The 24,921-nt window shown below is 38.3% G+C and overlaps 1 protein-coding gene across 1 annotated transcript in view; it reads left to right on the top strand.

Annotated features, from left to right (window-relative positions):
- Positions 1-1,707: 1,707 nt before the first annotated feature.
- Positions 1,708-24,921, top strand: part of LOC113037685 (heparan-sulfate 6-O-sulfotransferase 1-A-like) — a 38,790-nt gene continuing 15,576 nt past the window's right edge. Inside the window, exon 1 of the mRNA XM_026195002.1 lies at positions 1,708-2,521. Within this exon, the coding sequence (XP_026050787.1) occupies positions 2,001-2,521 (521 nt within the window). The 5' untranslated portion in view covers positions 1,708-2,000. The remainder of the gene's footprint in view (positions 2,522-24,921) is intronic.

Below are 24,921 nucleotides of genomic sequence, written 5' to 3'. Positions count from 1 at the left end.
CCAATGCATACATAAAATGCATCAATACTGTGCACTGAATCTACTAAAACAAAGGAGAAATACTCTAAAAGTGAAAAAGTTCTGCACAATGGAGCCCACCATGTGAAAACTAGAGCTGTTGTGTCTGCAGAAGAGAACCACAGGACACACTTTATAATTGATCTCAGTGAAGCTCCTCAGCCACAAATGATCAGCCACACACAAGCATTTGCTTCATTATGCAGTGGGTCTCCAGGCACAATAATCATGATATCAAATGACAGGCTTTCTTCAGGAGGCTGCTGTAGTTGTAAATAAAAGTATGTTAATTTGGCTTGCTGTATTTAGGCGAGCTAGTTGCAAACATCATATGTTTGAGTTAATTTGTACACGATCAGGCCGTTCTGAGGAGAGAGATATATGAGTTAATTAATTAACATTAATTTTATAGTTTTAGTAGAATGATGTTTTGAATGGGTGTCAGTGAGTTTACTTAGCCTTTCATTCACTTGTAGTTTGATGTGGAAGAGGCAAATATGATTAATGTCTGAGTAAATTGTGTATAATGCCAATATAGAATTTATAGAATTAATTAACTTATTTTTGCCTGCTTCTCTCAACATAGGCCTAAATGCAATTTTTCACAAAACAACAACAACATACTACTACTACTACTACTAATAAAAATCTATTACAAGAGGCATGCTACTCTTGCACATTCATGAGGCAAAATCAAAAGCAAATGGCAATGAACATTTTGAGATCTCTTTATACAATTCAGCAGAGCTCTCAATACCGCCCGCTAGCTGTGATGGGAGAGTGCAGGCTTGATACTACATAGCTCATCGATTCTCCTGTTGATTTTATGGTTCACTGTGACAAGTCAAAGAGCAGTCTCTCATTCTTTACAAACTCTTCTTTTAAAAATTAGTTATGATTTTTATGTTATCAGAGATGAACATACACATAAAAAATATTGTTTTATACTTGACTGCTCAATGACAAATTTCCATTTTATCTTTTAAGGCAAGTTTTTCTTTAACAGTGTTTATTATCATACAATTTAATCTGTTGCATAAATTCATTTTTTTTAATGATTTTTTTATTTATTTTGAGTGACTATAGCAATAGTCATTAAAGCATTTGAAAACTTTCATTTGTACCTTTGTTGTATTTTATATCATAAGTAGACACAAACTGTTTATTTTTCTTGCTTATTTACTTACCGTTGACTATAAATAAATTATATAATTTTATATATTTTGTTTGCTGTTTTTATTTAATATTTGTACTCATACTAACTGCTGTTTATTAAATAAAAGTCTCAAGTTTATGCACTGTTAATTTTTTTTCATTGCTTTAAAATAATAATAATAATAAAAAAAAATCCAGTTTCTTTTGAGTTAATTAGTTAACAAAAACAAATGCATAAATCATTACAAGATTCAATACATTTGGGAGTAGTGAGTATGGAAGTTGTTCACTTTGTAACTAGTTCATTGTGTTCAGGCAGATGCATGCACCTGTTACCGTTTTATTTTATTTTTAACCGTCGATTATATCAGATTAATTTATTTTATTTATTTATTCATTTTTAAGAAGGAACTTTGTAGCGACTCATAAACTGCCTGCTTTGCTTTCTGGGAAAACACACCGCTTTGAGAAATATACAATGCGATATGAGTTGCGGGCGTTCATTAGAAACTAAATATTGTGCCGTTTGTTTTTAAGAGCGTGGAGCGCGCGCGTGTTGGGAAAGTGGGTGTCGCTGTGCACGCTGCTGGAGGAGCTTCCCAGCGATGTGTCGCAGACTTTAAACACACTGTGACATACAGTGGTGGAAGGAGGGGAGATCGCGCCGTATTGGATCGTATACTGCAACACTTCTTATGCAATGAGTCCGGCCGTTTTCATTCTGATCTGTGTCTGACGATTCAGTTTCCGCGCGCGATGCTCTGACCGCCGTGTGTTTATATGGAGACAGACACCCTAAGAAACAGTCAACCGGGAAATGGTAACACATGAACCTCCTCACTGGAAGGAACATGGTTGAGAGGAGCAGTAAATTTCTGTTCATCGTTGTCGGATCGGTTCTGTTCATGCTGATTTTGTATCAGTACGTGGCTCCGGGGATGATGAACTTCGGCTCTCCGCACGGGTACATGCTGGAAGACGATGCGGATCTCTTCCCGACTCCTGATCCGCATTACGTGAAGAAATACTATTTCCCCATCAGGGATCTGGAGCGGACTGTGGATTTTGAAATCAAAGGGGATGATGTGATCGTGTTCCTCCACATCCAGAAGACCGGCGGCACCACGTTCGGGAGGCACCTGGTCCAGAATGTCAGGTTGGAGGTTCCGTGCGACTGTAGACCGGGACAGAAGAAGTGTACTTGTTACCGACCCAACAGGAAAGAAACGTGGCTCTTCTCTCGGTTCTCCACCGGTTGGAGTTGTGGTTTACACGCGGACTGGACCGAACTGACCAACTGCGTCCCGGGGGTTTTGAACAAAAAGGAGAGCAGGATGAAAAACCAAAGGTGATGCTTGCACAGAATTGTTTTATATGAAGTGTTAGTTGTGGCTTGAAACCCAATGAGCTCTACCAAAAATGTTTGGGGCATCCTAGCCGTGTGGAGCCACAAAATCTGTTCTAGATTTGAGACACAGCCAGTGTGTAGAAGAACTTTAGCGAGTAAGGAAACAACTTGCCCTCCCTCATCTGCGAAATTCAAGACTGTAACATTACTCTTTATATTGGCTCTTAATCATACACCTGGGTCAACCTCTTTCTAAACCCCAGGTAAAGGCCGGTTTTAACTCCGGGTTAATGTTAGCACTGCTTTTAACCCTAGGTTAACCCTGAAATGCAATGCCACAAAACACCGAGTGTTCGGCAACAGACAACCAATCATAAAATGTCCTAGTGTTTACCTTAAATGTTCACGCGCTTGCATATGCCGCGCAAACTTTAAAACGCTGTTTAAGCGTTTTAAGTAAAATTATTAAAATGCCAAACAGTGACACAAACATGTTAACTGGCAGGGTTATTGAGAAAGTAATGTGAAAGATTAAACAAGATAACCTAGGATTAAGTTTACTTGGGGTTAACAGTGACACAGGGTTAAGAACCTAATGATGTTGAGGTCAGTTAGATTTACGTGGTTATATGAAACTGGATGGCAACCTTTCAGAAATGAACATGGAAACCATAGTAGTTATATCATAGTATTTTACTAAATGTACAAATTCGGAAAAGAAACTGTTACTGTAGCAAACATTGTGCCTATCCTACTATTTTATGTAGAAACATAACTTGCTTTTTTTCTCAGTGATGGAGGTGGAAAATTACTGTGTCGTAAAACAGTCTATTGTAAACACTATAGTGAGCACTGGCTGCTAGGATAGTGGTTACAGGACTTACCACATCAGATCGCTCCATGGCAGTCATGTCAGGAATAACCTGCCACTGGTAGTTAGTGTCATCTGTGTATTCTGGGAACAAATTGTAAATTTTACTTAATTATCTTTCACCAATCACATGTAATGGTTTTACAAAAGCATTAAGACCCAAGTTGGCAATGGAGTAGGTTACTGTTTGCATTACGCTTAGTTTTGCAATGGTGTGAAATCCATCCCAGAGCCATGTCCATAGACTGTTTTAGTTTTTTAAAAGGATTTTGTAGATTAAATAATTTAAGCTCTGCAGAGTCAAATACATCAGATCAGATTTAGCAAATAATCACCAGCCGACTCGTCTTCCTGAAAGAACACCGTCTTGATCCAACATCCCCTCGAGTGTACAACATCGCTCGTATCACAGCGATGCCATTACTCTTGTTGCTTTTGGCGACTTTAGGAATGCAGCACTGATATGGATGCACAATCCTCTCCTTGATTAATCTCTCTTGTGATAAAGGCAGACATACCACACCAGTGCTATTCTCCCATAATTCATCACACATGTGTACATGTTCGTTTTGTCTGTGAAATTAGCACAGGGTCAGTGGTAAAAGAGGTGAGGGGAGTTTTGTCATCTTGTGCTTTTACTATCTGCATAATTCTGATAATTAGACTGAAAATACCGTGCATAGATACTTCTGATTTGATATGCTGCTTTGTTGCACAGATCGAAGCGCTCTTTTTACATTAGCTACAGTGATTTCAAAGGGCCAATGTAGGGTGAATTTAAACTTTGTTCATTGCTATTTCTTGAAGCTATAAATTTAATCAGTAAAAAATGCTCAGAACTTGTATTTGGATTCTTTAGGAAAATTAAAAGGCTGAATAAAAATAACACTTTTATGTTATTGATGGCAATTGAGTCATGATGGCAGTCACAAGACTGAGAAAAGCGGTGTGGTTTATTGTAGTCCCCACAATGGGAACTATTTTGTTTTATTCTCACATTCACATTCTAACAAGTGGCCTTCAAGCAAAAAGTTTCCTGATTCCATATTTGCTCATTGTAGATGTTTGTTAATAATACAATTTCTGTTCCAGTAATTGAAGATATCACAGGGATGTGCATTAATTTTAATGGTAATTAAAATAATTTTTTTTTTGGTAAATGTGTCATTGCTAAATGCTTTTACTGCCTTTAAATTAAATAGTGTGATTACGTATATATTTATATCTTTACGGCTTTATAACAATCACCAACCACTCTGCTCTCTACGATATCAGCATTGGCCACCAAAAATGTTATTTTAATTTTTTTTGTATAAAATATTCAGAGATGTGTACTCTTCATGTTTAAACACAAGTGTGTTTTCATTTTAAAACACATAGCCTTTGTCATGGTTAAGCCTGTTGTTCTCTGGTGTTTCAACCCTCGTCTTCCTCATTGCGAAAACTGAGACTTTTTAAAAACAATGGCGTGGCTGCCCACATTCACTCTGTGTGTGCATCCTTGATGACCGTGTAAACAATAACATCATGCTCAGTGTTGTACCTGCATGAATGGTCATGTGTCATGCGGTTGTGTAGTGTGGAAGGAGAACATTTCTTAAAACGCAGTGACAACGCAAGTGTAGGTGAGAATTGTTTTCATTTAAAATGCCGATTTAAAATGAATATGCACTGGTGTAAACTGGGCTTCAGTCTTAACTGCAAGAGATTACGAGCATGTTGGGCGACCAAAGCGCAGGGTTTAACACCTGTTGTCTGTACAGTGAGTTTTAATTCATGGAGGCCAAAGCCATTCCCACAAACATGCAGGAAGCCATCTGACAGCTGTGCCAATCTGTATGCCTGTTATGTGTAACGGGCTTGTTTACATTTAAATCTCTCTCGGCTCCTAGACTTTGGAAGTCTCGCTTGCTCTCCTCTTCGTTGCCATTAACGTGGCGAAGGACAAGCTTTTAATTACACACAGGTCTTATTTGGATTGTCGGGATTTCTAGAGTTACATTTTCCAAATCACATTCTCAACGTGCCACTCCCCCAGGGACCTGGTGGACGTGAGAGCAATGGGGGCATTTTAATTGCTTAACGAGATGTGCATCATCACATTCTCATTGAGGCACCGGTTTTAAACAGGAGGCCATCTGGTGAGTAGTTTGTGTTGCTCTCAGGCATGAAGCACAGGGGTTTCTGATAGACCAGTGAATGGTGACCAGAGGAGAGTGACGTCTTGTGTGGGTGTGAGGTATGAGAAAATGTTTCCCACAGCGAGTGTGTGTGCAATCAGCCACCAGTGGTTGTGTTTTACCCACCCACCCACTCCCAACGGTAGATTATCCGTCTTTGGCTCCACTGCTCTAAACAGTATGCAGTCTGTTTAATGAAGGGTCTGTGTCTATGATATGCTCAGCAAACTCAGCAGAAAGGAGGACGCTGTCTGTTTGTCACCCACAAAAGATAATGATACGCTTCTAATTATTTTTTATGTTATAACTGATCACTGATATTTACATTTTATAAAACGTTTTTAAATAAATCCACAATAAAACACTTAAGATCAGTTTAAATGTAACCAGTGAATTTAGGCAACATTATGATGTAGGGCTGCACGATATTGGGAAAAAATGACATTGCGATTATTTTATTTTTCTGCGATATATATTGTGATATGAAATCTCACAATATATATCAAATTTTTTCTTACAAACAAAAATGGGGTGAGCACACTTACATTCTCATTTTAAATGATTTAAACATCGACACCATTGTGTCAATTGATTAATATGCGCGAGGGAGAGAGAGCAAGACAGCGCTTGTGTTGTTTGAAGACGGTGAGCGTGCGGCCGGGGCTGGCTCGCTCGCCCGCTCTCTCTCTATCTCTCTCTCGCGCGCGCTCTCTCTCACGCTCACGCTCTCTCTCACGCTCGCACTCTCTCTCTCACGCTCGCGCTCTCTTTCTATCTCTCTCTCTCTCGCTGTCTCGCTCTCTCGCGCTCTCCGCGAATCACATTCGTCAAGGGCCGGGAGCAGATGGCCCGTACAGTTAATGAATAACGGATCAACTACGACAGCCTTCATAGCACATCCTGCAATGTGTCTATCGTGGATTCGTAAATCGCGATATCGATGCTTAAATGACACATTGTGCAGCCCTATTATGATGTACAGTATGAAAAATGGATTTTCATTTTGAGATTTGCTAAAAATTACATTTAACAACAGCATGATCAAATTAGAATAGAATAGAATATATCAAATAGAAAATTAAAAAAATTATTAAATAAAATAAATAATTGGCCAATATACTGTACATTCTCTCTTAAAACACATTGAACTCTTTTCAAAAAGAACTTTTCAAGTTTCTTCTTGAGATTTTCAAAACATCCATGTTGCCTTTTTTAAACAACAAAGGCTGTCAGACTCTAAAAAGAATCACAAAAGTTTTCCATGCGACTCTTGTGCTGCTTTTATATAGCCGTGCAAGTACTGTGCGAGGAAGTGACTGAAATGTAGCTATTCTGTCACTCTCATAGCAGAATTCTCATTTATGGTTGAATTGTCTCTTTAAGTAATGTATTTGCCATGATTTCTCATTTTAAACCAGATGAAGATAGAATCCCAGTTGGGGGGCAGCCTGGGAAGGAGGCCTGACGCAGTGATCAAGCAGACACCGTTTACTTGAAATGACAAGTTGCCGATGGGGTACGAGACCATGTTGCCATGTTCCTGTTAAACTCGACATTTATTGTGATTATTTTGGGGGAAAATGAAATTGTACTTTATAGTGGCATACAACTGTGAGCTGCAAAGAGTAATTTGCCAATTATCATAATAGGCCCCTGTGAGCTTGCATTCGAGATCATGGAGAGAGAAAGATGTGACATCTTTGTAATTATTAAAACAGACAAAATAGATAGAAACTAGTATGGAATGGGTTCCAAATGTCTTAGACCACACTGAAAATGTAATTTAGAAAAAAGTTAGTAAAAAAAAAAAAAGGTTTTAGCACAATTTAAAACAAACAAATGTTATGACATGAAAAAATGTACAAATATTAAATTAAAAAGTAATATAAATAAGTCATAATATATTTAATTGTATATATACATTTCAAATCTTTAATCTAGAGTTTTGAAAGTTGTAGAAACCAGACTAATTGTGGTTTTAAACTGCTCATTATGGTCATAACATGACAAACAATTCACGCTTTTGAATTCTATACACCTTTCCAGGCATTTTCCTTACAAAATAGATTTGTCTCAGCACAGTTTGCAGGCTGCAATATTAATATATAACATTCTTTTTGTCTAGAAATGCTCTCTTAGTCTAAATACTTATCACACAAATCATTCAAACATCTTTTATTTAGACAAAATACAGCAACCGTAATTATATTCCATTACTCCTTTAGTGCATTTAATTCATGTATACATTAATACTATAAGAAAATGAAATATGAATATCCCACATTTCTGCCACAATATCATGTTCGGTTAGTGTTACTACAGTAAATCCATGCTAAATGATGGCAATCTGTAGATTGAAAAGCCTTCTGACTGTACTGATTCTCACAGTGTTTCTCCTGTTTGTCAGCACTGTTTCTGGTTTTAAACTAGTTTAAATCAGCTAGTCATTTGTGTTCTTCAGTGAATTTAAGCGCTTCACACTGGATTTCACAATATGATCAGCTTTACATTTAATCTGTCAAGTTAGCAATAATGAAAGAAGGCAATTAAATCAGAAAAATGCTAAACAGAGGCATTTCCATTGGTGGTTTTAGACCTTTAGACCTCAATGTGTGTGTATCTATAAATATGTATTCTCCTGGGAAGTGCCCGTGTGTGTTTGCGTGCATGTATATATGTGTGTGTGAGTGATGAGAGAGGATTCTGGGCTGTGTGCACCTACTGTCACTTTTTTTCCACATGTCCTGTCTATTTAAAGATATTGCAGCAGATTTTGAGTCCCAGTCCAATAAACTGGCACAGAAAAATCCTGCAGTACTGCTGTCAGTCTTTTCTTTTAATTGTGTATATCTCTCCACTCTCGTTTCTTCAGCCTCTATCTCTCTCTCTCTTTTGCTCTCTCCCTCCATCTCTTCTTGTTCCTTCAGTGGTGTCAGTGTCTAATCAAACAGGCAAGATAATTTTCCACACTGTGGCATTATGGATATGGACCGCACCGTATACTCCAAGCGTGACTAGAACATTAGAGGGAATGTATTTGCATGGAAGATTTACTGTAAGTTCTAAAATGGCAGGCCATACTAATGAACAGCTGCCTTCTGTATAATGAATAGCAATATTTTGTGTACAGGACACCCTCACAGTCCCCGATCATGGTGTCATGGAGGAGTGAAATTACCTTTCTACTATGTTATTTAGACCTTTGCCTGGTCAACTGCTTTCCAAAGATTTTAGAGCTCCAGTTGCTTCTGTCAAATGATTCAGATTTTTGCTTATGATGACACTATGGGCCCTATTTTAACGATCTGAAACGCAAGTGTCAAAGCGCGAAGCGCAAGTAACTTTGTGGGCGGGTCTCGGCGCTGTTGCTATTTTCCCGGCGGGATAAATGGCTCTTGCGCCCGGCGCAAATCTAAAATGGGTTGGTCTGAAGTAGCTTCATTATTCATAGGTGTGGTTTGGGCGTAACGTGAAATAAACCAATCAGAGCGTCATCCAACATTCCCTTTAAAAGCAGGTGCGCAAGTTCCATTATGGATTGCTATTATTATGGCGTATTTACCAGGCGCACGCCAGGAGCGGTTCACAGCCGAGGAGACTGATGTTCTTGTAAGAGCAGTGAAAGACAGAGAAGTTGTGTTGTATGGGGATGGGAGAATAATTAGCCTGAATAATTTGTGAGCTAGTTTTATGCCTATTTTTTTTTCACATCTTCGTGGCACAACACAATGATTTCCGTCATCTCATGTGTTAATATTTTTTTAGTGTAACAATTTATGATTTGCAAAAATAACTGTTGCATCTGTGTAGATTACATGAGCAAAGTGTATGCGCGTTGTGCACGCTATACATTATGGCCAAGCATGCGCCCTTAAAATAGCATGATGAACAACGCGCAACGCGCCACTGACTTTAGACTAGGTTTTTTCCGGTCAGTGGCGCAATTGTTTAATGGAACAACAAAATAGCACCAGGGATCGTTTGCGCCGGAACACGCCTCCTTTTTTGCGCTGAACCGCCCAGGGAGCGCAAGTTCATTCACTAGTTTAGCGACGTGCTTCTGTGGAGGGAAAAGCGCGCTTTGCGCGGGTGCAAAATAGGAATGACACATGCGTCGGTGTACAAAGTCAATTGCGCTGGGTGCAAGATAGGGCCCCATAAGTGGATGGGGCCACGATCATGCTCCCTGTCTTTAGGTTGAAGATTGCACATGTAGGTGTGCAAGTGAACTATAATGCTACAGGCAAAAATTTTCATTCTATTGAAATGAGGGTGGTGAAAAAATGAAATAATCCGAGCAACAGGAAGAGCTTGAGCACGTAAATGTAAATTTACTATCCCTCAGGTCATCCAAGAATTAGATGCATTTGTTTCTTTATTCAAATATTTGGAGATATTAGCATTACATCAATGCTCAACAGTGGATCCTGTGCAGTGAATGGGTGCCGTCAGAATGAGAGGCCAAACAGCTGATACAAACATCACAAAAATCCACAATAAATCTAAACGGCTCGAGTCCATTAACTAATGTCTTGTCTGTAATCCATAATAACGGTGCATGATCCTAGGGCTGCTCGATTAGGACAAAAATCATACCCACGATTATTTTGGTCAATATTGTAATCATGATTATTTAACACGTTTATGAGGGGGCCATATGACCAAAACTTTATATGACTGATTTATTTAAAGATAGTGATACTTATCAAATACGATAAATTGTTCAAAATACAGAACTTGGCTCTAGTTCTGTATTTTAGTTTATATGAAAAGGTTAATTTAGCGGGGTACAGCCTACTACAGAAATGAATAATCAAACGTGAAATAAAACATAGCCTGTTGTCACTTTAAGAGCCGCATGGATCCAAATTATGGTTCCAAGTTTATTTATTACATGGCCGACGAAGGTAAACATGAACATGATCTGACCGTTTAGGTTCGGACCTTGAGCTAAAAGATGACTTAACATGTCTGTGTTCTGTTCAGTCTCGAATTGCATAAATCTTCCTGAGCAGTGCAATAATTGCAATTTCATAATCGTTGGAGGTAAAAAACGAAATTGAACCTTTTTTTTTTAAATTAATTTCATAGCACCTACATGATCCATAATAACACTTTCTCTAGTGAAAAGCAATTCACATAAAAATACACCAGCATATTTGGTCTTTGCAAATTTCTCTCCCGATTCAGGTGAGACAAGATTGTAAATGAATATGTGTGTCCGATTGATCAAGGTTCGTGTAAAACAAGAATCAGTGCTTGTAAATCATGTGAAGTTCAGTCAGCTCCGTATTTATTCAAGGTACTTCCAAGAGTTTGGAAGTCCTGGTTATTAATATGGAACAGTAGATGATCTTGTGAAACAAATCTGTGGAATACAAAGCTACAGTGAGGTAAAGAAATAAGCAATAGCTCTCAAGTAGTGCTTGATATTGGATGAAGATGTTCTTCAGAACAGTCAGTTCTTGAAGATGTTGTTCTCCATATTTGGCAGTGAGGACTATAGAGCCACACTGTGACTGTTATAGGTCTAGCCCTTTTCTTAAGAGTGTGTGTGTTGGCTTACTGGTCCACAAATGATAGTCTGATGTGGTTAGCGGTTGTGTGATCTTTGTGGTTTGGAGGTCAGTAGCCCAGAGTTTACAAAATCCTCCAGCTCTCTGTGTGAACCCGGATTCTGGCTCTGAGAGCGTGAGCCAGATGGCTTGGCGTGCTCCAGATCTGCTTGGAGCAGAAAGTGGAGGTTCTGACAGGCCAGTTTTTCCTGGGCCGGTAAGAAAAAGAGCTTGGAGGCAGGCCTGATAACAGCAGCCTGACCTCCATGTGTTAATCCCATCAGATCAGTGCGGATTAAATACAGGCTTCTCAAAGCCCGTTATGTGGTAATGTGGGATCTGTGCCCGCCCAACCCAAAATCCAGAGAGACCACTGCTTTTGAACGAATGGTTCTAATAACATTCCATTTCTATGTTTGTGCCTTTCTGCATTTTTACTTTCATTGTATTATGCATGATTCATTTTCATGCTTGTATTCATAATTAGATAATCTAAATCTATGTGATACCAAGTTGAGGTCTCTAATTTGATCGAGATAGTGTGAGGAAACATTAATACATACATGCCTCATGTAAATACCCACTTCTAAATGGCCGGTGAACTTGAAACCAGCCTAATTATACTAGGATTCCTTAAGATCAGTTTGTCTAGTCAGGCAACCCAACGACTGAAAACATGTAGCTTTGCACATCCCTTGTAAGGGCATCATAGCCAAGAATGCCTTTTCGCTTCATTTCTATTATAAGATGAAGAGGCTATTTTCATATCACTGGCACCGACTTCTGAAAAGCTTCTTGTTTACCTCTCTCTTTGCTGATTATCTTGGCCCATTTCTTCTTGTTGTCTGTGGAGATTTGGTAATTGCTCGACAGTGTTCAATAGTGTTTCTGTTAGATAAGCTGTTTTTTGTGTGTCTTTTTTCAAAGAACGTCTTGTGCTAAGAGGTGCTATCACTCACATTTCAGAGAGAGTTTTTTTTGTGTGTTTTTTTTTTTTGTCATCTCAACAGTGTGAAGACAAAGTGCTAACAGACATAGTGTGCGTATAAACTGATCTAGGGCAGTTCAAGGGAAGGTCGTGATAGGCTGCCGGTGTTTTAGGATCAGCATGCTAAATTAGCCGAGGATGCTGAGCTTTAGCAAACAAAGTGCTTATCTGGAGAAGCTCAAGATATTTGTGTACTTTATAAACATACTTACATGTAACACATTATTTAGTAATAGTAGAGTTAGTAATAAAACTAACTCTTGTTTTTAGTAATAAAACAAGAACAATTACACAAATTACAAGCATGGATGAATACAACATAACACAGTTACAAATAAAGTCAGTTACAGTAGTATTCAGGTGCAGAAATGTTATAAATTAGTGTAAAATAACACAATAGTGTCCACTGCACAAGTTAAGTACAGATTAGTCTTAAAGCTGTGGTGTTATTTGATTAGTGGACAGAAGCAGGTATTTATTGGCTGCTGTCACTTTAAGACTGTTTACTAGAATACTCACCGAAATGGGTGTTTTAACATAACTTTGCATGTGAAAGTCGAGGAATCATGCTGCGTCTGAATCACACCTCTCTCTGTGTGTTAAAATTGCACCCCTGCTGATTGGCCATAGGCCTCACTGATCTGTGAAAAAGATAGATAATTTTGGCAATGTTCAGTTGTGCATATGCTCAGATCAATGAAGTCCATATTATCAATCAGTTAAAAAAAAAAAAAAAGGAAAATTTTGAAAGAAATCAAGTTGATTTAAAAAGGAAATGCAATATATGGTATTAATAGAGCATAATGAGAGATTCATTAAGTATTTTTTTGTTGGCGGATAAAGTGACATTATGTTGGGGGGATAAAATGACATTAACATGGGGGGGGGGGGATTGTTATGTCCTTAATGAGCAAAGTCAGTGAGCTGAAGTACAGTGCAAGAATGAGATTAACTAGAATTGACCAGTTGGTCCCTTTTTATTTTTCTAAATCATGTCACCCCCACCCTCTTTGTTTCACCTCACAGCAAGTCCAGTTTCTGAACTTACTTGCAAGTGCCCAGCTGCTCTCTGATAATATGGATCTTGTGGCCTGTGAAGAGAAACGTGCCCTTGAGCTGGACCTAATGCCGGCACTGCATGAATGAGTGCTTCAGTGCCTCCTCTATCTCTAATGGCTTTTTAATAAACAAAGACTTGACCAGCCTTCTTCCTGCCCTTTGTGTTTAGCATAAATGAATACATGAAGATGAGCACAACTCCGCTCCTAATGCGAGAGTGAACATGTGCTTACTCCGGTCTTTTTTTTAATCTTACATCCTTGTTTACAAAACACTCTTGCTTAAAAAATATTGTTGCTGCTCATCTCTGCCTTTCAGTCTCATTAATGTTTTTCTCCCGTGTGATTTGGAATCTTGTTCTAATTTTCTTTACTTTGCAGTTTTGGCCCATGTGGCCCTTTCCGAAACATTGCTGGCATTATGATGGACGTTGCCTTTGAAGTTTTGTTGTGCACTTTACTGCCAGGTAAAGCCCTCGGCGATGGCACCAAATTGATTTCCATGTGGCGTGGACAAATTGCCATGCAATGACTAATTAACAAACATTTTTATAATTTATAATTAGGGCCTCCACTCTCCCAGTGTGAGTTGGCTCACTGCCTAAATTTTAATTTGCAAATGCACGAGTTCTGCCTCAGAATTATAAAGACTCTCACCCTCCCCCAGCTCACAGCTGAAGCAGGTGTCTTCCCTTTCTCTACAGACCATCTGATGTTAGAAGACTTTTAGCATTCGACTCTGTGTGAAAACTTTAGAAAATCCCAGGTTGCTTCAGAAACCGGTCCATGATGTGTCAAGACAGCGTCTGAGAAACCACAGTGGTGAAAGTTTTACAAGCGAAAACTGAGTTTACATGAACTAGGCCATAGTAAAAGTTTTTAATACTCATACTTGATTTTGCCTGTTCAACTGCTGCAAATTTTTCACACCAGCACTGTGTATCTGACTATAACAGCTAGGGCTGCACAATTACTCGAATTTCTTATCGCGATTAAAATTATGGATGCCACGATAACATAAACGTTCAAAGACGCGATTACAAAAATAAATAAATATAAAAAAATGCCCACTTGCATTATTCTGTGTGCTTCAGAGGTGTTTGCAGTGTGGGGTTTAACAAACTCAAACACACTGGATAAAAGGAATTTTGTCTAACTGATAGTCGTTGTCACTCTGTTGCGCACGATAGATATGTTAAATGCCAAACGTGTCAAAAGCAGAACAAAATAGCAGTACTCATTTGAACTGCACGCCACACGGACCTTTTAGCTACTCACCTCAAAAGAAAACAGCTCAGCGCGAGTTTAGAGTGCATGCATTTATTACAATGACCAGTCGCGATCACGCACTAAACAACACTGTGAAATCCAGGAAGAAGCACTCAAGTTCAGCGCAGAGTTCTCTAATACAAATTATGTCTCTAATTTAAAGTAGTTTAAAGCCAAATAAAATGTAGCTGTTATTTTCATCAACACTGATGCAGAAAGCAGCAGGAGCAGTGCAACAGCGATCCAGTTAGAAGACATTTTGATCCTCAAATCACCTACATTTACCATAGTGGTACTGTAGTAACGGTAACAGTGGTAGGGTGGCAGAAAAGTAGGATATTCATATTGAGTATTATTAAATTATTAATATAATAAATATGTTAAAGCAGTAATGGAATATAATTACATTATTTTGTTAATTATTCTTTCAATTGATGTCGAATTGTAATTGACTGTCTTTAGGCTACTGTTTTTCAATACAAACACCATAAAAACCATATAGTTCGGCTAATTTTTTACCATGGTAATGAGGTGCTGTACTTTTGCTTATGACCTACAAACGTATGAAAGATGAGGCTGTTACAATTTCATAATGGTAATGTTTTTGTTCATGAAAATAATGTACATCCCAACTCAAGTAGTGTAATAATAATAATATATATATATAAAAGGAGAAAATATATATATATATATATATATATATATATATATATATATATATATATATATATATAACAACCAGTCTCTTTATCGACTGTTAGAACTCAGAACATAAGTATGGTACAAGTTAACTATTCACTGTACTATTGTATGTATAATACTAGATCTGTAGCTAAATGACTAACTACAAAACAACAGAGGTTTCTTAATAATGCTTTTATGCTCACAAGTTTGTCTCATGGCTGTTATTTTATTGTATAAAAGCACAGGTTATTGATTTTCAGTACAAGTGCCTCCGACTTAACAAGCACTCCTTTTAATGAGTATTTGCATAAGCACACAATTTGCATAAGAAGCTCCTTATAAACAGATGTTTTTAAAACTTTATAAAAATGCTTGTACCCCTTTTAGGACTCCCAGTCGCCCCTTCCCAGTGTCCTGTTCTGCCCCACTCTAGAGATCACTGGAATGGGGAGGAAAGTTTATTTGTGAGGGCCATATTATGACACGTAATGTTCCCGTATTATACACTTTTCTGCTGATATGGCCGTGTTGTCGACAACTCCACTGAGCTGGCAGCTCCATGCGGTGTTATCTGCTAAAGTGAGAGGGAGAGAGAGTTTGCACAGGCTTGATTTATTGCCTCTGCAGAGGAGAGAGCGAGAGAGGAGGGGTGAAGAGTGAGAAAGAGAAGCGATATTCTTTCTTTGACTCGCTGGAGTTGAGTGAGACAGGTTGGAGTTTGAGCCTGAGTTAAGGAGGAATCCAAATTAATGAAGAGGTGCTGATTTTTCTCCCTCCTCATCTACAGGAGACTGTTCCCTAACTTCTCTGTTTCTCCACATCTTCTGTGGGCAACCAGTTCTTCTGTGCCCCTCTCCTGGGAACCTGTTATAGACCTCATCTGACCACTGCTCAACAAAAGCCTCTTGGAAATTACCCAGCATGCCTGAGAGTTTTACCTTGATGCTTTTCTGGTGGTGAAGGGAGAGATGCTCCCCCTCTGCTGAACCCCCCGCTGTGTTTTTAAGCCCTGTTTGAGTCCAAACTCAGCCATGAGAATTCCAACATAGCTTGTGTGCAGCTCTTCCCACTTTATTCCTGTGTGTCTGTTTACACACAGAAATTGCATAACACAATGTATAATTTGTAAGATCAGTTACACATTAGCAATGCCTGACTAGGAAAGTCTAAGCAAATAAACTTTAGGAAATCATTCACTGAATGTAATCCCAGCATCACATTTACAGAAACATGACATGGTGGGTTTTTTTTTTTTCTTTTTTATTTATCATGATAATAATGCAGTGATTTTAATTTTTCTTCCCTAATTCAGTTAAACTAAAGCTTGATTACAATAGAAATAATATACAGTTTAAGACAACTTTAGAACTCTGTGGCGTAAGACACTGAAGAGTTTTGCTTTCTCTGTCCAAAAATATGTGTGTGTATTATTATATTATATTATATTATATTATATTATATTATATTATATTATATTATATTATATTATATTATATTATATTATATTATATTATATTATATTATATTATATTATATTATATTATATTATATTATATTATATTATATTATATTATATTATATTATATTATCCAAGGGACCAAGTCAAAATTATTTCCATGATACTTGTTTGCATTTCATGGATCAACCTAATTAATTCCTTTAAAGGACTTTGGAGAACCAGACTGATCATGGTATGTATCAAAGTATGATGGTATTATTTACCAAATTAGTGCCACAGTACTTTTGAGAAGTCATTCACTCCATCTCCATTGTTTATTTAAATTTTAAATGGATTTGTTCACAAGAAGTGTCTGTTTCTTAAACATTAGACATGCCATACTTAGACATGTGACATTACAGATCTGTATTGACACAAAGCGCCTTTATGTTTGGGAATGTTTATTTAATGAACCATTCATATGAAGCACATAAATCTTTTCCCACTCTCAGCTGTTCCCAGTCGGACCGTCAGTCTTCCCGTGTCAGTGGCCTTAGGATTCAGCCCACAAAAGCCCCTCTCTCTTAGTCTCTCTGAGAGCAGCAGGAGGGAGATGGGATCTCTGCTGACGTGAGGCCTCTTAAAACAAGCTCCCGATCTCTTCTGTTTTCCAGATAAAGATTTACATTCTATTGCATGGAAAAGTGGGGTCATTGTTGGTTAATTCGACCTCATCCTGCGTCTGCAACAAGCTTTTTTTTTTTTTACATTTATACACGTTGTTGCATGTGCATTTTTCTTTTCAGTACGATGGCATTTTCTTCCAAATGAGTTTGTGAGTTTCAAAGAATTGATTCTTTAATATAGTATAATAATTGAATCTATAATAATCTTTAATATTCGGGTGACCTGTGTTAAACTGTGCTTATCTGTTAACTGTTAATTTGTGTGTACTGTATATATCATCATGTCATTCCTGACTCATGGGACTGACTTTCTTCTGTGAAAAGCTTAAGGAGATATTTTTTAGTATATGTGAGCTGCTGTTTTCCATACAACAACTAATTTTTGTTCTGTCAGGACCACTATTGTCAAAATAATAGACATTTGGCATAACTATACCACCAAACCAAACTTTCTGTTCTGGTCAAAAACTCCCTGCCCGTCCATGCAGCCTGTCATGGAGAGCAGCAATAATATCCCCCCTAGGGTAAACAGAACAGAACCAGGCAGATAGAATGAATGTACTTAATGATATTTAAGTGCATGCATCATTCAGGAAAAAGGAGTCTGATTCAGCAAGGAATATCAGAAAGCCAAGTCCTGACTGTGTGAAAGGAGGAGTTGGGGATGGAGGAGGCTAATTTGCTCTTGAGCAAGCGGAAAAGCTGCTGAATAATACTGACTAGAGCTTATATAGGAATGCCACGATAGGTGTCATATTCTTATAGGTCGATGTGAACAGCTGAGAATCAGCTGATGCAAGCTTGACTCACGTGACCTGCCAGAACTAACGCTAACGCTTAATTTCTGAGGCTTGAACTTCTTTCAGTTCTTTTTATATCAGCCATGGCAATATTTCTAATCTTCAGTTCACATTTTTAATCTAGTATTTATTTTTTATTTCAGCTTCAAGATTACATTAATGGAAACCATTTTAGTTTTTAGTTATAGTTAATAACAGCAATACTTGTTGGAGCCATGGTCTAGGTGGTTGTAGTGCACATGCTCTAGACACTTGTGAAATTTCCTGGTTTCATTCCTTCTCTCTTTCCCTTGTAATTTCCTTTCCCTGTCAACAAAAATGGTGAAAAGCTCAAAAAGAACCAAAAATGGAGTCCTTTGCGGTGAAAGCCCTCGTGATTCACTCTGTTGGGTTTAAAGTGACTCCAATGATAGACTGAGCACTGACTGCTCCTCAGCCTTTATTCGAAGGTTGACATTTTAGCAGACATTGATATAATCCATATCAGTGCTTAAATATGATGGATGACTCACAAGAGCTTTGTTGAATTGTTAGTAGCTCACACAGCAGCTTCTAGAAAAAGCAAGTCTGTGCAACGTCTGAAGATCACAGTCATGCAGTCTTTGGCCAGGCATGGAGGCTTGAATTTGCTCTTCAAAAATGAGATCAGAGCATTAACCACACATTTAACTGTCAAGTTCCAGACCATATTTCACACTTGTTGGGGTGTCTATCTGTCTGTCTGTCTGTCTATCTATTTTGTGTTTGAGTACAAACTCTGTTGTAAAATTGTTTAAGATTGTTTTATAAGGATTTAAAAAATATATTTTTTACAGAGCTGAACATGACACACACACACACACACACACACACACACACACACACATGTTTGTTTTTGTGAAAAGTGGGGACATCCCATAGGTGTAATGGTTTTTATACTGTAGAAACTGTATATTCTATCGCCATTCACCAACCCTACCCCTAACCCTAACCCTCACAGGAAACTTTGTGCATTTTTACTTTCTCAAAAAAACTCATTCTGTATGATTTATAAGCGTTTTGAAAAATGGGGACATGGCTCATGTCCTCATAAGTCACCCTCTCCTTGTAATACCTGTGTCATACCCATGTCATTATACAGAGTTGTGTCCTGATATGTCACAAAAACATGCCCACAAAACACACACACACACACACACACACAACTGTTGTCATAAAAGTCCTTGACTTTAAAAGGTTCCTTGCAATTTAATGGGGTTACTGAAATTAGATTTTTAAAATGAATGAATCCCCGTTGTTTAAAAGTTTGTAGCAGCACTAAGTAAACTTGTAAATGTTCATCAACTCTGATATTTTGTACCACAAAACATTCCATGCCAACAGCTTGTAATCATTTTCAGATTGGATTTTTTTTTAGATATCTCACATTTTACTCCAGGGACTGAAACTTACAAGTGAGCACTTAAACATAGATGATCCTGTGAGTTTAAGAAGGTTTATATGCTGACTTGCTCAGTTTGCATTGAGCACAGGAAGTGGTGCCTCTTCTATCACCTTTTATACAGTAAATGAATGAGTTAAAAAAGAGAAAGTAACTGAGAAAGAGAAAAACATGTACAGAGATGCAAATGTGAGGTAGAGCGGGTGGAAAAATTCCATCATAATCCAGCTGTTGTTGTGACATGAATCGGGTGACCTTTAGCTGTCAGCATCTCAGTCCATTACAGAACATGATTTGCAATCAGCAAGAGAAGAGAAATGCTTGAGTTTGCAGAGGAAGCTGGAAAAAAAATATATATCCACTGACAGAAAGCCATAATGTAAGAGTGGGAGATGGAGGGAGGAGAAAATGAAGAGTGAGTATATGAAAGAGTGAAGGAGCGCAAGTACTTGGCAGGAGCATGAGATGTCATTTTTTTCACTCTGTGTTTGTATGGTGATGTATTGAATGGATTTGTCTGCCTGCCATGAGTGGGAGTGACCCCTGCGGTTTGCTGTTGTCTGGATCACTTTTCATTTTTCACACACTCTTCAAGCCCCTCCTGATGTCCACCTCACCGAGACCGGGAAGCTTTCACCTGGTTCTATGAGATGTGCACAATCAGACTGAACATTGTGTGTTTGTTAGACATTGTTACAAGAATCAAACCACGTGATTTCACCCCTGTTGCTTGACAACATGTTAATTTAATTGTGGGAAAATGATTGGCATGCAGGGTAATGTTGGTTTCTTTCTCCACAAGTGATGTTCACGGTTGTTTAGATGTGATTTATCTACCTTGTTTTATATAATTCATGATCTACTAGGGTTACACGATTAAAAATAATCGTCACAATATCGGCCAGGCTCGTTATTTATCCTGAAACGTGTTTTTATTTTGGCATTTGTGTTGCATCGCTAACAAGTATTCACTAGCGTTCATGATTGTGGTTGCCAGATGTGAAGAGCTTTAATCCCCAAAATAGAGTTTTTCTCCTTCAAGGATACACTTTCTTCCCGGTGTTTTATTTAATTTGTGCAATCTGGCAACCCTGTGCACGCACACTGTTTATATTGTATTATATCTATTTTTTTTCCCCACCTCTAATTAAACAATTGAAAATCCTGTAATTGCAAGTTTGTTGCTTTATCTTGTCAGGCCTTGTTACGACATGACATCAGTCTAATGTGGTGTGAGTTTGAACTGACAGTGTGAAGTTCTCAACCGTAACTAAGATGGTCCTGGCGGTTAATAGTTAAATAGTTAATAGGCGGTTACGAGTTCTACACTACAAGCAGATGCTAGTGCAATAGAGAGAGGAAAAGGTGTCTGACAGAAGGAGACGACTACGGTGAAGTGTTTCTCAGTGAACCGCCGTGTCCGCCCTCGCAGTCACTTAGAGTTTTTGACAGAGCAACTCCAGCTTTTCAAGCTTTAAGACTCCAAAGTGCACTTAACAGCTTACTATAACAACGTGTCTTTAGCCGTGCACTCGAGGCCTGCTCCGAAGAGCACTTCCTCAGACTCGTAGGGCAGAAGATGATGTGCTTCTCTTTCTCTTTTACTCTCTCTCCACCGTGTTTATTTTCACGTCGTCATCAGTCACTTCACATCTGATTGACAAGCCTTCAACTGAAGGAAGTGATGCGTCAGGAAGTGAAAGGTTTGCTATCAGGAAGCGATCAGATCTCTGTCTGCGATAGGACAGAGATTGGGCTCGTATTATGTCATGTGATCTTCCTTTCCATCCTCAGAGGGATATTTCTTCATATACAGATGCCTTTGTTAGAGGTCACTGTGCTATCAGAGATCAGGGCTCCACCAACAGAGCTTTTCTTCTCTTGTGGGCCATTGTTTTGCACCCTTATTTTAATAATGCAAAACAGATGCAGACGTTTAGCTTGGGGTTATTTGTTCTTGTGCAGCTGAGTCTCTCTCTTTATTTAATTTATGTCCTCTTGTGTAGGAAAGAAAAATCACAAATGAGATCTCTTTAACATCTCAGTAGTTTCGCTTGCATAGCAATACATTTAAATGGGGAGCAAATGGACTTAAAATTGTTTGTGCTTCTCTGCTCATAATTTTTTCTAGAGCCTACCAAAGTGGGAAAGTTTTAATAGTCAAAGTTTGCACTTATCTCTACAGACACAACTCTATTTACAGTTATGTTTTAAGCATCATCTCAGATGCTCCCAAACTTTTTTTGCCAGCTGAACACTTTTGAAAGTTTCCAAAGAAACCCTGTAATAGAAAAGCTGAATTATCAGCAGCCATTGCTCTGGTCTTCAGTGTCACATGATCCTTCATTAATTATTCTAATATGCTGGTAAAGTGCTTAATGCATAATGCACTGAATATACGTATTAATTTCTAAGTATTTCAAAAAAACAAATCTTACCATCTCTTGCAACAGTGATGTGGATTTTTATAATTGTATTAATTAATTGTTTTTCATGCCCTCACAAACCCCCTGCAGTTCCTTCACGAACCCCATACTTTAGGAAAAATAAACAAGGTCATTTTTGATAGAGTAAATGTATGGTTTTATTAGTGTGTGTTCCATACAACTGGTCTTTGGTCTTGGGAGAATTGCAGTTTTGAAATCTCTGACACCAAAATCTGCAATCATAAGTCAAAAGATATTTTGTCAGCCCGAATCTTCCAGAACCAAACTATCTGAGAGCTACACTATCCACATTTTAACTTCTAGCTCTTTATTGTTACTATATGGCAAAAAGTCCTGTCTAAATGTATTTCTCCCAAAGAATTTCTGAACTTATTAGACAAAGTTTGAATGATATACTGAGAACTACATAAAGCGCCTGAGCTATGAAATTGCAACCTCTGAGCAATAAATTTTCCTCTTGGTTCTTCTGGACGAAACCCTGGCGATGGCATTGAGTGAAGCAACAAGCTAATAAAAAGAAGAGTATGATGATTGTGCTGGAGTCCTCTGCGCTCCAGGGCCGTTATCGTCTCATCCATCCGTCTTAACTCTGCTCCTCATGGTGCTCGGAATGGAATTCTCTCCCCCCTTTGCCCTTTTGGAGAGCTAGCATGTGTGAAAAATTGTTAAGCAGCTCTCTCCTCTGTTTTTCCCCTTCTTTCTCCCTCTCTCTGTCCTTTGTGCTCGAGCGGGCGTGTTCCAAACTCTTGACATCAAAAGAAGGCGTAACTCATCAGTCTCTCACCAGGGAAACTCTTTTCACTGGACAGCAGAAAGGGGAACATGAGCAAAACAGGATCTGTTCGGGGGCCATGTGGAGCCGTGGGGGCGATTTGTGGCGCTCTGTGTGTGTTTGAGGGGGGCGGAAGGGAGTTGTGGAAACTGAGTGTGCGGTAGCCAGTCTGCACTGGGCCGCTGGAAACATAAACACAGGCTCATAATCACAGCGCTGAATACACAAACACACATGGCCCTCATTCATCAGGTTTTGTTCTTTCGCATATGCACCCTTGCTTCTGTTTCTCCCTCCATTAACTCTTCTGTTACGGTCACCTCTGAACTTCTCCCCAAACACTCCACTTCTGCTTTTTATTCCTCATTTTTCTTCCTTGTGTAGTTTTTGTTTTATTTTGTTTTCTGGGAGTTCCTTCTAGGATTTTTTGTGGTCTCTTTCACATAACTAATATGCTGACTCATTTTTTTTGTTCACTTGTTTGTTCACTCAGCAAATTCACTTACTTTCACTCACCCGATTAGTCATTATTTTATTGATTTGATCCAGTCGTTCATTAGTTTGTGAGCTCTTTTGCGTGACTGTTTGATTGCTTGAGGATTGACATTGAGTTTTTGATGGAATTAATGTATACAACATTGGAGAGACTTTTTCAAAAAAAAAAAATTGATAAAATAAATTTACCACCCTTAAACTTTTGAATAGTTGTGTATAATTTTTATATCAAGGAACTATATCTTAAAGAAATAGTTAAACCCAAAAATTAAAATTCGAGAAATGTAGTATTAAAGCATTTGCTCATCAATGGATACTCTCCAGTGAATGGGTGTCGTCAGAATGAGAGTCCAAAAAGGTGATCAAAACTTCATATTAATCCAAACCATGACTCCCGTCTATAAATTAAGGTCGTGTGAAGTGAAAAATTGCATGGCTTGAGGGTGAGTACATTTTCAGCAAATGTTCATTTTTGGGTGAACTATTCTTTTAACGGTAGTTAAGTTCTTGTGTAAAAACAACAACAACAAAAAACGAATTGTCAGTTTTCCACTAAGGTAAACATTTGTGACACTCTCCCTCTAGTAGACCGTTTACTGTACATTGCCTTGGTTTAAATTTCTCACATCATTAAGCCAGAAAAAGACAAATGATAATTCTTACACTGTTATGCTTTACGATAATAGAAGGTAATCCAGTAAACTCGTGACATCAATGAAATCAAGGAAATTACACATGCAATCGTTAATTTCTGATATTCTGTGAGACTTTCAAGAGGTCTAATACAAAGCTAAAGATGTTAACACATTATCAAAAATCTGCACTTTTATAATAAAACCGGTGTCTTTTATTTGATTGCTGCAATGGCCTCAAACAACAAGCAATTCAACAAAAGCTAAAAATTCAATGCATAGTCCATATCAAGGCCATAGCCACAAATTGAATTCTAAAAGGGGAAAATGTACTATTTTAAAAAGCTGGCATTGAAAAACATGTATTATTGGCGGTTCATGTCCACTCTCGGTGTCTGTGCTAGTTACGACACAAGCTCTACATCCTGTACATTATAGAGTCGCTTACAGTATTGGAGAGTATAATTAAATCTAGTATTGTGCAGGACTTGAGTCAACATGTGGACTGGCAATCCACTGATAACTAGATAACATCCTACCACACACCGATAAGTAAATCATTATTTAATCTAAGAGCAAACAACAGAATGATATGATTGGTTCTATGGGGTTTATCTTGCATGGCATGCGAATGTACAATCCTTGTCTTTTTGGGGTCGGAGATAAACATCTGTAATGACAATAACAGACGTGAACTAGTCTAATCAGACAGAACAAAAAGTTGCCATATTGACATCTTTTACAGCTTGGATCAGAGCTGGGTGGTTGAATAGAGGCCTAGGCTAAAGGAGTGTGTGTGTGTATGTGGGGTTGGGGAGGGGGGGAGGGGGGGCTTTAATTATGTTAATGTAGCACTCAGGCTCAGTGAGAGAAGTGTTAGTCAGTGGGCAGGGCCAGAGAGTGAACGGAGAGCCATATGGAGCTCTTTGCCAAAGTTATGTTATACAGTCTGCTGCAGAAGAGCTATGCTAATTCTACTGACGGAACCATTTCACACTACGGGACGCCTGGCTGAGAGGCGAAGAGAGAAGTCTTTTTAAAGAGCGGAAAGAAACATGCTGAGTGCGAATGAAAGAGTGAGTGAAGAATATACAAGTGAGTAAAT

This window comes from Carassius auratus, chromosome 2 (assembly GCF_003368295.1).
Source record: "Carassius auratus strain Wakin chromosome 2, ASM336829v1, whole genome shotgun sequence".
Classification (NCBI taxonomy): Eukaryota; Metazoa; Chordata; class Actinopteri; order Cypriniformes; family Cyprinidae; genus Carassius; species Carassius auratus.
Note: the sequence above shows the minus strand (reverse complement) of the source record. Positions and strands in the feature narration are given on the sequence as shown.